The 13,359-nt window shown below is 56.3% G+C and overlaps 1 protein-coding gene across 4 annotated transcripts in view; it reads right to left on the bottom strand.

Moving 5' to 3' along the window:
- AXIN1 (axin 1) overlaps positions 1-9,279 on the bottom strand; it is a 64,646-nt gene extending 55,367 nt beyond the window's left edge. For 3 of the 4 annotated variants that reach the window (XM_086691763.1, XM_086691764.1, XM_086691765.1), the window contains exons 1-2: positions 8,929-9,279; positions 3,853-4,810 (exon numbers count right to left, since the gene is read on the bottom strand). In XM_086691763.1, the coding sequence (XP_086547889.1) occupies positions 3,853-4,730 (878 nt within the window). In that variant the 5' untranslated portion in view covers positions 4,731-4,810; positions 8,929-9,279. The remainder of the gene's footprint in view (positions 1-3,852; positions 4,811-8,928) is intronic. The other variant, XM_086691766.1, reaches the window with a different exon arrangement.
- Positions 9,280-13,359: the final 4,080 nt, after the last annotated feature.

Below are 13,359 nucleotides of genomic sequence, written 5' to 3'. Positions count from 1 at the left end.
GGCCACCGTCCCCAGACTGTACCCTCCACAGCCAGGCCGCCGTCCCCAGAGCCACAGCCTGAACCACACCCCGCTCCACTTGAACTCCAATCAGAAATCCAAAACCAATCTTGCTTTTCTGCATTCCGTGGAAATTATATACATTTGGAGCATTTCCTCTTTTTACATTTTTCTCTAGACCTTTTAAATACAGTCAATGAGCCAACCATCAGGACAGACAGTTCCTTAGTCAAAATATGAAGGGCCCCTGGAAAGGACTAGCTGTCTGCCCTTTAAATGTGGAGCCGCTCCTGCTATAAACGGCATCCACGGTCCACTCTCTGGCCATGACCATGATGACCAGCCCTGACCAGAAGCACCCTCCTGGGCTGGCCCACCAGGAAGACACAAAAAAAAATGTGGGACCCTGTCCTTAGGGAACTTCCCACCGGATGAAGAAGGTAAGGGTAGCAGACAGAAACAGAAAGCGCTTGCCAACGTCAGTCATTAAAACCAGCAGTGACTGCGGGGGTGCCTGGGTGGCTCAGTCGGTTGGGCGTCCGACTTCGGCTCAGGTCATAATCTCGCGGTCCATGAGTTCGAGCCCCGTGTCGGGCTCTGTGCTGACTGCTCAGAGCCTGGAGCCTGTTTCAGATTCTGTGCCTCCCTCTCTCTCTGACCCTCCCCCGTTCATGCTCTGTCTCTCTCTGTCTCAAAAATAAATAAACGTTAAAAAAAAACAAAAACCAGCAGTGACTGCGAAGTGTGGGTGGTTGAATGGCTGAGGCAGGTGACCAACCAGGCCCTCCCACACAGTCCCTCAACGCGTCTGGGGGGGCCAGCGCATGCTTTTCATGGGGGAGTAAACCTTGAGCCTGCCAGCTACTGTCCCACAGCCCCTGGGCCCTACACCTGATGCCAAATCATTCACACACCCTCTGCCACTTCTACACCAGTGAACACGATGGGTGGGAGCCAACCAAAGTCCTATTCAGAGTTCCACCAACTGTGGGCAATAAAGACTGGGAAAGTCTGTGCAGAGACACAGAGAACAGCAAGGGATTCTGGGATCCCGTGGCCCAGGGGCTCGAAATGGCCCCAGGTGAGCAGGATAAAAGCAGAAGGCCAGGGAGCACCGCTGCTTTCCCAGGTGTGACAGAGACCTGGGTAACACTCATCTAACTTTCCTCAAGTTGCCTCCATGAGAAACAGCCACGTGCCCACACATAAGGCCAAGTGAGGACAGACACTCAGGCCTCCTATCGGGAAACAGGGAAAATGCTTACCTGGTCAGGGAGGCTGAACACCAGAGGGTACGCGTGGAGCAGCCCCAGGATGGTGAACTCAAGGAACCGTGAAGTTCTAGGTTCGGGAGAACCCCCGAGTCATCTTGTCCTAGATAGTGGCCCTGGTGACACACGTCTCCAGGCACAATCAGTGCTTAGGAGAGGCACCTGTAGGGCACCTGGGTGGCTCAGACGGTGAGGCGTGCCACTCTTGATTTAGGCTCAGGTCATGACCTCACAGCTCATGAGATCGAGCCCAATGTCAGGCTCCACACTGACCGCACGGAGCCTGATTGGCATGGCGCTCACCCAGAGGAGGTGAAAACTCCCATCCGCACAAAAACCTGCACACAGGTATGTATGTACTGCAGCTTTACTCATGATTGCCAAAGCTTGGGGACAGCCACGACGTCCTTCAGCAGGTGACAGATAAATTAACTGTGGTCGATCCCCACAATGAACTAGTATTCAGCACTGGGGTGCCTCGGTGGCTCAGTTACATGTCTGCCTTTGGCTCAGGTCATGATCTTGTAGTTTGTGAGTTCGAACCCCACGATGCCCTCTTTGCTGACAGCGTGGAGCTTGCTTGGGATTCTCTCTCTCTCTGTCCCTCCCCCACTCGTGCTCTCTCTCACTCTCAAAATAAACATTAATAAATAAATAAATGTAGATAAAAGAAAAAGAAATGCTCCATCAAGCCATGGGAAGCCACACAGGAAGCTCAAATGTGTGTTACCAAGTGAAAAACGCCGGTGAGAAAAGGCTACACTGTAGGGGTCCAACTACATGACATTCTGGAAAAGGCAGAACTGTGTTAAAAAAAAACAAAACACAGTTATCTGGGGCTGGGGGAGAGGAGAGGCTGAATAGGCAGGACAGTGACACTACTCTGTGACGCTGCAATGGTGGAAACTGGTCATCATCCATTCATCCAAACCCACAGTGTCCAACACCAAAAATGGACCCTAATGTAGACTTTGGGTGGTGATGCCGTGTTGATGCAGGTTCAGCAGCTGTAACAAAGGTAGTGCTCTGCTGACAACGGAGGAGGCTGTGTGTTGGTGGGGGTGGGGGGTGGGGGTGGGGGTAATGGGAAACCTCTGGACCTTCCTCTCATTTTTGTTGATAACCTAAAATTGCTCTAACATAATAAAGCCTTTGGGGCACCTGGGTGGCTCAGTTGGTTAAGCGTCCGACTTCAGCTCAGGTCAGGACCTCACGGTTCCTGAGTTCGAGCCCCACGTTGGGCTCTGTGCTGACAGCTCAGAGCCTGGAGCTTGCTCCGGATTCTGTGTCTCCCTCTCTCTCTGCCCCTCCCCCGCTCATGCTCTGTCTCTCTCTCTCTCTCTCAAAAATAAATAAACATTTTTTAAAAACTTAAAAAAAATAAAAACTGTGTCAGTTGCTAGCCTTACTCAGAAAAACTTCATGGTTAAGTTCTGTCCTAAAAAGCTTGCTATACCGACAGCATTCAGCTAAAGACAATGAGCAAAAGTCACACAAAAATTAGTTCAAATGGGGTATCTTGAATCCCATCACTTAAATGATATTTAAAACTTAGAAACGTTTAATCCTGTGCTTATTAAGCAAGTAGCCAGTTTCTCTGCCACAGTGAGCTTGAAGAAATGATCCAGGTTTTGAATGACTCCACGGGAGAGCCACAGCACGAAGTTTCTGACTCCTGATTAACTCAGTGTGGTCAGCAGGGTCACACAGATGCCACGCTTTGAAGGTTTCAGGGGCATAAGTCCCCAGGACCAGCTACAGGGAAATGACGGGACACGGGAGTGGCCTACCAACATGTGCTAACATCGGCCAGAGGCTCCAACCCACGGCCAAAATCTCCAGTAACCGCAGGGGGAACCACCAAGAAAAGAGGATGAAGACACAGGTTTCCCAAGCTGTAACAACTTCTCGATTAACACCACTGGTGATTCTAAAGTTGCAAGGAGCCTGTAGGCAAAGGCTCCCCCAACGACTTCACACTTCACACGATGCTGGGAAGACCACACAGCAGCAGGAGGAAAAGGCCGCCCCTAGAATTCCATCCAGAGGACGTTTCCCAAGTGCTCTGATACTCTGCTGCATGGTAGTGTCCTCCCCCACCCCTCCCCAACCTCCAGGAAGAATCTCAGAAAACCCGTACAAAATGCAACAATCCAGAATTCTCTAAGGATTGATGCTTTCAGATGTTCACTCCTCTCCATGAAGCCAAAAGGATTATGCCTATTGCGTAAATCCAACTTCTATGCAAGACGATACAAATTTCACTGCTACTAAAGGGTAAGTTTCAGCATCTTTCTGAGTTTCAACGATTTCTAAGACTTCCCATGTTCTCAATGACTTACAAAGCCACATATTTTAGACTGTTCTTGATAAAAGTCTCAACTTACAAATGTCAAACACATTTAAAGACAAATGTGCAGGTGTCACGAGTAAGGACTCAAACCACAAGTCACCCACAGCAGCAGGAGCATATCCACCTAGGGGCTGGAAGACAAGACCACTCCTTACCCACACCTCTCCCCTGCGGGTTCTCCGGGTCTCGGACGTGCCCATAGACACGGACGCCTGGTACCTGACTCACCTGAATTCTCTGCCTTCGCTGGACCGTCTACTTGAGGAGGCCCGCGGGGCAGCCGTCTCCACAAGCAGCTTCTGCGTGAGCCTGCCGGGGGGAGCAGGGTCTCTGCCGCTGTCTTCGTGCAGGTCCTGGTCACACTTCCATTCCTCATCTTCATTCAAAGTGGGCAGGTATCCAGGTATGCCCTTCCCTGTCCCCGACCCAGAGCTCTGGTCACTACAGAGCTTTGGGCTCTCCGAGCCTGTCCTCGTATATTCCAAATAAATATCAGACTTGAGGAAGGAGGGGTAGGTGTTTTCTTCCATGGTGGACTGGATCTCCGTCTGGGCCTGGTCAAACATGGCAGGATCTATCAGCTGCTTCATGATGCAGTCCTTTATGAAGCTCTTGGTAGCTGGCTTGGTTTGCCTGGATACGATGCCGTTGTTATCGAGGATATATTTGCGGTAAATGGCTTTGGCCAACTTCAGCCTCTTTTCCTCATTCGAGTCACAGGGCTCCAGCTTCCTGAAGCCGCTGCAGGCGAACCAGAAGTCCAGCAGGTCAGCACAGTCCTCCTGCTTCAGGAAAGTCCTAAACAGGTTTATCCCATCTTGATCGTCCAGTAACGAGTGCAACGACTCGGCCCACTTCAAGTATGGCGGGGTGGGGGAGGCGCTGCCCTCAGGCTCATACCCCAGGTCCAGATCCGAGCGCCTTGGTGTGGCTGCTGAAGTCTCACCTTTAACCCCGGCACCCTTCCCGGAGCAGAAGCTGTGGCTGATGGGCCTGGGGTCTGTGGACACCAGTTCGCCCTCCTCACCAGGCACTGGGGGTCGGGGGGCATCTTCGGTGAAACTCGCTCCAAGGTCCAAAGGGAAACCCTGCTCCTGGATACTCATTGTGGGATCCTGCGTCACTGTACAATGAGCGCTGCACCCTAATAATCAGTACTTACAGCTCCAAAGTGAATCAATCTGTCCTGTTGAAACCATTAAGAGGACAAGGATTAGGAAAGGTGGGTCCATGGAAACATGACCACAGAGGTTTTCTCAAGACAAGACTCGCCATGATGCCCTCCCGCTCGAACTCAAAGCCAGAAATTCAGTTTATGTTTCAATCATTGTCACAAGGTTTGTGCTACGTTAAAACCATTTCTGGGGGGCGCCTGGGTGGCGCAGTCGGTTGAGCGTCCGACTTCAGCCAGGTCACGATCTCGCGGTCCGTGAGTTCGAGCCCCGCGTCGGGCTCTGGGCTGATGGCTCAGAGCCTGGAGCCTGTTTCCGATTCTGTGTCTCCCTCTCTCTCTGCCCCTCTCCCGTTCATGCTCTGTCTCTCTCTGTCCCAAAAATAAATAAATGTTGAAAAAAAAAAAACTAAAAAAATAAAAAAATAAAAAAAATAAATAAAAAAAAAACCATTTCTGGGAACTCTTACAACTACAGGAATGCCTCTGGATCTAAAAAACGAATGCCCAGGACAGGGGGAGTGCCTCTCCCGTCAAGGGTCGTTCTCCGAGAACGTTATGGAGACCGGTAGCCTGGGGACCTCCCGTCTCAGCCACAACCAGTCCTGCTCTACAAGCTCCAGGGAGACAGGACTGGAGGAAGGAAACGTGCCCTGTAATCCTCGTGGCCGTGTAAACTCGGGTGAGGGCTGGCTCCTGACGTGTTAAGACGGGGCGGCCCCACCAGCACTGCAGGTTGCTGCCACACTCAGATACCAAAAGGTAGACACGTCACACAGCAGAAGCGGGGTGTCACATCTGCTCCCCACATTCCCTAGGCCCACAGCCACGATGCCTTCTGCCCACCCCATCACTTCACACGTCGTGTGCCTCCTAACATGTGCAAACACACAGGTGTTCCCTTACTTCCCAACACACAACTATACGAACAAGGATGGGTCACCTTCGGTGCCTTCGCCCAAGTGATCCAAGGACACTCCCTCCCCCTCACAGAGCGGCCTTCTCATGTCACCAGTGTGGACAAGCTTTAAAATGCTCCCACCAGAAAGCTGCACTTGACCTTGCTTCTAAGGAAAGCGTCCTTCTGATAGCAAGTGGCAATTTAGTACTCTGAGGAAAAGAGAAGGCATAGGGAAAAAAAAACGAAATCCAAACACAGTTATACCTTTTAGCTAAGGAAGCACACAGCTCACGATTCCACTCCGTGAGCTCAAAACCAAACCACCCACCCCCTGAGGGACCAGAGTGTTGCAGGCGTTGTTGCTGCTGCTGCTGCAAGCCTGCCTCAGGTGCGAAGGAGGCAACCCTGGGTCAGAACTCGTCCGCGGCCTTCCGTCCCCGCTGCCGTATCCTACAGGAGCTCACAGAGCCCGCGAGCTGAGCTACACGTCCCGACCTGGCCAGACAGGTGACCACAACTCGGCCTACCAGGATCCAAGTGGTCTGGCTACAAGTGGGTTGGGGAGAAGCGTGTCAAGTCCAAACGCCGAGGGCACCAAACAAGCCAGAGGGAGAAAAATTAACTCCTAAAACCTGGTCCCTCACAAAGGGTGGCTCTTCCTGGCCACCACCCCACACTCTGGGCCACGGCCGGCACGGGATCTGCCCCCGCACCTGGGCCGTCACGCTGTACGTACCGCACCTGCCCGCGGCTGCTGATGGCTAGAAGGCAGAAGGGAATGGGTCACAATAACGTGCCCCAGATGACATTTCTGCAGCTAATGACTTTTTACAAAAACTACCGGGGAGGCTGTAATCTCAGCAGGAATAGCCTGCTTCTTAAGGTCAAGGCCCGTGGGCTGTGGCACCCTGCTGTCACGGACCGCTTCAACTGCAAAGGCGCTTTCTTTGAGCCCCCTCAACATGAATGAGCACCTGTGGTGTCGTAGCTCCAGCCCAGCTCATGGACATCTAACGTCCTCTTGTCCAGGATGCCTTCTCAGGAAGGAGGGCCCGTGCCTGGCCTGAGCCTTACCCTGAGAGATACTCTTTAGTTCACAAGCCTTGACAAAGATCCGAGTCCCTGTGTTCCAATGGGAGGTTAATTACATGTCGCCGTCACCTGCTCTGAAGACGCTGATGTCTCCTTTGTACATTATTAGCAGCAACCTGATTAAACATTTTCCACAAGATCTGCAGCACCTAACACAAGGTCTTGCAACTAACAGGCACCAATGAATATTTAATTCATCGACATGAAGGCAAACGACAATTGTCAGAAAAGCCAAACGTTAGCCCTTCATAGATGCTGAACCATTGTGCTACAAAAACAGCAAGAAACTCAAGATTCTAGCCCTTTATTACAAAACTGTGGTTGTCGTTAAAAGCTAACATTTTAATTCATGTATGAACAAGTCCCCCTAATCATTCTAAACTATTTTCCATTGTCCTGAAGAAACAGTTCTTATAATTCACATCTATTTTTGGCTGTCAACTGACAGAAGACGTCTGGTGTCCCTGAAAGGACGTGAACACCTCTCGGAATCACTGGCATTATCGAAACGCCCCCTAATTCCTGCAGTCTCTGGGTTCCCACACAGAAGCACACCAGGCGTTCAGCGTCTACACACGTACATACCACACATAAAGCAGCTCTATTAATTCACAGAGTCAAATGCCCACAAGCATCGAATACGGCCAACAGCCTGTAACCACCATCAATAAAAGGATTCCATAAAAGTAATGTACAACTGTGATACCAGACTTAAAGTCTCCCGTAGTCACTGCGGAGGCAAACCCCTGGGTTCCACGGCAGCCAGCTCCATACCACAGAGATATAGATGCTTACTTATTTCACTCCAATATAGCTTTTTAACTCTTAATTTACGTGCAGTGTGAAAATAACAGAGCGTGACTGTGACATTCTCCTAACTGCCCATCATTAAACTCGGAAAGGGTTAGGGCCACTGTTTTACAATGTAATCCATTCCTCCACCATCTAAATTCTCAATGACTGATGCAGCCCAAAAAAGTCCACTTAGCTTTCCTGAGGCTAGAAACCCAAGAAACACCCACACCTGCTGAAAATCCAACAGAAACGTCGTATTTTGTATGCCTGTCCAACCCTGTCCCTCAAGAGAAGTTCTTAAAACTGAAACCCAAACACTGCTATCCTGAAAGGTCAGGTTGGACCATGTGTGTTCTTCAAAACAGGGCCTGTAGATCCAAGTATGCGTGAGATTCTTCTTTTAGAAGCACAGAGCATAAATGCAAGCAAATGGGAGGGGCTGAGATGCACGGCAAGGAGTCTTCTTACATTATCTTAGAGAGGAGCTGAGAAAAGTCCCTGGAGAACTGGTTCTGTGTGTGTTTCCTCTAACGTCCTCGGTGCCCAGCTGAAAGTTTCACGGCCCTGGCCATGCAGCTCTAGCTTCGTGGGGGACTGAATTCCAAAATGTGGGGTGGAGAAAGAAGCTAAGACCCACACCCAAAAGAGAGTTCTGGGGGCAAGGCATCAACCTGAACGAGTACAGCCACTCAGAGCAGCCCAAACCACAGCCTGGAACCAGCTCAGGCACCTCTGCCTCGGAGGGAGTGCCCTCCTTGGGTTTCAGACTCTCATTCCTACTTTCTGCTGCGGGGGAGAGGGAAGGGATGTGCTACTGTCCAGCCTCCGTCCAGGGTCTCTGCACACGGCGGCTCCTCTGCACCGCACACACACCCGAAACAGGCTCCAGGCCCGCGACTGACACCAACCAACCAAACACATCAGCTGCGCGCCCTGGCCTCCTCCAGGAAGACCGTTCCCCACCCCCTCTCACACAACCCTGGTTCTTCCTTACACTCTTCCACTCACCTAGAGCAAGGGACTGCCCTTTCGGAACCGAACCCCGCACTTTTCCGGGTTCACACAGCCCTATATCAACGGCCCTTGCTAGCATCCCCTCTGACACACCTGCCCTCACAGCCTGGAACCCCACACACCTTCCTCGCACACCACACGGTCTGTACGCCCGGCCCGCACAACCTGCTCAGTGCTGCAAGCCTCCCCGCACGCGCCCCCAGCCCGCACCCTCCGAGCCCGTCTTCCGGGTCCCGCGCCGGGCCCGCCCGGCCCGGCCTACGCGGCCTACAATGAGCGGCCGCACGGGCCCGCGCCCCGCAGTACCGCGCGCCCGGCCCGCACTACTCACCCGCGCGCGTCGGCGGCGGCGACGGCGGGGCCCCGGCCCTGCTCGCGGAGCGGCGCGGCGCGGCCCATGCGCTCAGCGGCGGCGAGGCGGGCGGGACGGGGCGGGGGCGCGGCCCCGGGCGGCCCCCATGGCAGCGGCGGCGCGGCGGCCCGGAGGCGGGCGCGGGGCAGGCCGCGGGGGCGCCGCCGAGGCCGGCCGCCCGCTCTCACCCGCCTGCACCGGGGAACGCGGCTCCGGCCCGACTCCGGCCGGTCCTGCGGGCGGCGACGGCGGCCGCGAACGCTTCCCCGAGCGGGGAGCCCGAGCCCAGAGCGCCGAAGCCCAGGCCGGAGCGCCCCCGCCGGCGCCGCCCGGAAGTGCGGGGGCGGGGCCGGAGCGCGGGGCGGGGCCGGGAGCGTGGGGGCGAGGCCGGGAGCGTGGGGGCGAGGCCGGGAGCGTGGGGGCGAGGCCGACAACGTGAGGCGGGGCCAAGCGCGTGAGGCGGGCCGAGAGCGCGGGACGGGGCGGGGCCGGGCGTGCGGGGCGGGGCCGGGCGTGCGGGGCGGGGCCGGGCGTGCGGCGCGACCGGAGCGTGGGGTGGGGCCGAAGGCTCGAGGCGGGACCAGGACGCAGGCAGTCCCTAGACCGTGGGGCGGGGATGGAACGTGAAGCGCTACCCAGAGCGTGCGGCGGGCGGGCCGAAGCGCGGGGCGAGGCAGGGACTTGGGGCGGGACCGTGAGCGTGCGGCTGGGCCGAAGCACCAGGCGGAGCTGTATTGTGAGGCGGATCCCGGGGCTTGAGGCGGGCCTTGGAGCGTGGGGATGTGATACGGACAGGAGGCGAGACCGGGGCGTGGGGCGGAGCCGAGAGCATGGGGTGGGATCGAAACGTGAGGGCGGGACAGGGACGAGGGACACCGCCAGGAGCGTGGGGCGGGGCTTGGAGCGTGGGAGCGGAACCGAGAACGTGGGGCGGGCCGAGGGTGGGAGGCGGGGCCAAGGCGTGGGGCGGGGCCAGTAGCATGGGGCGGGACGGGGACGACGGGCGAGGATAGCAACGTGGGGCGCGGCCGCAGCGCTGTGGGTAGGGCCGGAGCGTGGGGCGGTCCGAGAGGGTTGGGGCAGAGCCGAGACCTGGAGCCTGAGTACTGGGAAGGGCGAAGAGCGGGAAGGCTATACCTGGGCGTAAGGGTGGGCCCTGAGCTCGGAGGCGGAGCCAAAAGCGTCCTAGAGGGCCTCGAGCGTGAGGCGGAGTCAAAGGAGTGGGTGTGGCCAAATTGCTGGTGTGGGTCCAGTGCCTCGAGCGTGGGGCGGGACAAGGACCCGGGAGCAGGCTATGCGAAATTGCAGTCCCCTCCCAGCAGGGCAGCTGCGTCCGGGAGGATGGTCTGTGGAGACACCCCTGCGAAGGTCCCTGAGGGACTGTGGCCACCAGGGAGACCTGGCCTGGTGCACTGAGCGGTCAGGCGGCTCTCTTGGGCACTGCGAGGCGCACACCACGTCTCAGCCCTTTTCTGCTGCCCACACGGGTGTCCACCAGCCCGGGTCTCCCCAAGTTAGCACCCACAGGCCAGGCCCGCACCCAACCGGTCTCCCACCCCTGCAGAGGGAGCATCTCGTGCATGGGCGGGCAGGGTGGCCAGGGGGACTGGAGACCTCGCTCGGGGACTGCCTGGCCGGCCCTGCACAGGAGAACCCTCGCAGGACGTCCAACAACTGCCCACAGCATTGAAGGAAGCAGGTGTGCGGGAGTTGGGCGGTTGGAAGGCACAGCCAGGCTGACCTGGAGCTGACCCTTGGTAACGTCCAGTCCCTCTGTCCCTCTGCTTGTTACCCCTCAGCTGGCCCAGTCCCTGAGAAAGTGGGTTAGGGCTCCACCCTCCCTTAGTCCCCAGTGGGTCTGGACTCGAGGCCAGGGCCAAGTGGTGGTAAATGCTGGTTGTCACTTGGACAGGAGCCCCCACCTGCAAAGAACTGTGTGCTGAGATTCCACCATGTTGGGCTTGCCTGCTCAACTGCTCCCAGGCACCATCCAGAGTGTGGACAAGGGCTCTCCTTCCTACCACTGCCTTCGGGTCACAAGCGCACAGGCCAGCCTGAGAGCAAGGGCTTCCTATACCCACCACACCTCTCCCCATCTCCCCATCCCTCTATCACCACGACAGCTCTTGCCCAACCTGCAAACCCAGCTGGCCCCTCCCTAAGGACGTGAGCACCAGATATTGATCACTGCCCCTAAGCAATTGCTTCTGGTGTCCCCCATGACACCCAGGACCCTGTGCTCCACGGAGCCACGCTGGGCTTGGTACCTCAAGAAATGCTCCCAGCAGCCCCCAGAGGGTGGCTATACCCCCATTCTATAGGCCAGCACATCTTCTGGATACTGCTCGCCCTCACTGCCCACCCTCATCCTTCTTGTCTCCAGACCAGAGCAGAAGTCCTGACTGGGGGCTCCATGAGCCATGGGCCATCCTCCCACCCAGCTGCCCACTGGTGGTGCCTTGCCTGGGGTGAGCAGGTATGGAGGGAGACCCAGCACCCAGCCATTGCCAGCCTGACAAGTCTCAAATAGCATCCGATACCCGGGGTTTTGTAGGAAAGGGGGGCAGCGAGGGATGAGGGCCACTGGGGAAGCATCCCCAGCCTACCAAGAGCCCAGGTCACCCAGGGCCATCACTATGCCTCAGGGCAGGCTGGGCAAGGCTGGGGCTGTAGATGAGGAGCCTACAGTACTGAATGCACACTGGCCCCACTAGGGTCATGGCACTGGGGGGTCACTCTCACCCACATCTAGCTGGGATGGCCCCAGGCCCCACCCTGCTCAGCCTAGGAGTCTTAGAGGAGACAAGGCATAGCGGGTGGCCTTCAAGGCACAGCAAGGTCTCTCTGGGGTGTGGGAGTCCTGGGTGGGCTGGAGAGACAGCAAGAATTCCCAGATATTGGCCCTCAGGTTGCCTCCCCGCTCCCAGGCACAGGTCCCCAGTGCTTGCCTTGGTTCTGCGGAGCTGCTGCTGTGGCCAGGCCAGGCTCCCGGGGTTGTGTCCATGTCCATCCTCCTCCTGACCCATGGCGGCAGGTGTCCCCAGGCCCTGGGACCACAACAGGGCCCTCGGGCCCCTGGCTCCTTGGGGCCCCAGCCCTGCAGGGACAGGAAGGGAGTCAGAAGGCCTGCTACAGTGGATTACAACTGTGGGCATGAAGGGGAGATTGAGCAGGGTGGGAGTGGGGACAGACCAGAGGAGGGAGCTCAGGGAAGGCTCTGAAGAGGAGGAGGCGGAGAGGGCAAAAGTGAGGGCCCGTGGTGGAGAGGGAGACCTGACGGGGACTGTGTCAGCCACCCACAGATGAAACCAGACAAAGAGCCACAGGGGCCTCCCTTCTGAATGGCTGAGTTCCTCGACGGAGCACCAGCTTTTCGCTTTCCCAGTGAGGGGCACTGGAGTTTGCCAGCAGAGGCTTGGGTTTAACTGTGGATGATATTTGTTCAGGAGTTCCATGAGCCACGTGAAGAACTTAAGACCAGAAATGAAATTCTTTTCTTCAACTTAGACACAAAATGAATACTCTGAAATAAAGTGGACTTTGGCGGCTTACACGTGTGTGTCCACTTGGCTGAGGAAGACCACTTATAAAAAGCGATCCAAAGAAGTCATCTAAGTGCACCAAGGAGTAGGCTAAGGCGTGTCCAGCATGGCCTGACATGGGATGAAAACCAGCAGCAGAGAGCAAGCTGCAGAAATAGGGTACTGTGAGTGGCACGTCCCCATTGTCTTCCGGGAGGGGAGGACAGGAAGGACGGTTCTCATTGGGGCTTCTGGAGGGAGATAGGAGACTCAGGCTGAACCTCTTCTGGGCTCTCCCTTCCCTGCCCCTCTGCCCTGTCCACAGGTGTCAGAGGTGGCGGGGGGGTGGGGGGGCGGGTGAGGCCCTGAAGCGGGGAGGGAGGCTCATCCAGTTACGATGAGTGAGGCATGGACTCCCCTTTGGAGGCACAGCCCCAGCCGCACTGGCCAGCCACCTTCTTGGCCATAAGCCAAGCCCCTGCGTTCCATCCCTCTTCCCCAAGTGTCCTTTTCTCACCGGTTCTGAGCCCAGGAGGACGGCCCAGTGTTGTTTGTGTCCCCATCCCAAGCCCAAAGAAGGAGGCAGAGATGTGAGAACAAGGCCGTGAGATAGAACACCAAGGAAAAGGCCACAAGACCACACATATCGGGTGCCCGTTTTTGTGAACACAGAAAATGTGCCCGTAAAGGCGAGAAGACTAAAAAACTATTCCAGGGTATTAATATGGGCCACTGTCGGAGTGCAGTTAGGGCTGGGTTCCGTTATCTTCTTTCTGCATTCAAGGAGACGTTCTGCGGCCATGTGACTGTCACCAACGCATGCAAATCACAAAGGTGTGCGGCAGACGCCATCTTCCTACCCGTGATCAGTGTAAACTAACCCAGGGGA

The sequence above is a fragment of the Puma concolor genome, chromosome E3, assembly GCF_028749965.1.
Source record: "Puma concolor isolate L17-30 chromosome E3, mPumCon1.1.hap2, whole genome shotgun sequence".
Classification (NCBI taxonomy): domain Eukaryota; kingdom Metazoa; phylum Chordata; class Mammalia; order Carnivora; family Felidae; genus Puma; species Puma concolor.
This window is presented reverse-complemented; position numbering and strand designations above follow the sequence as displayed.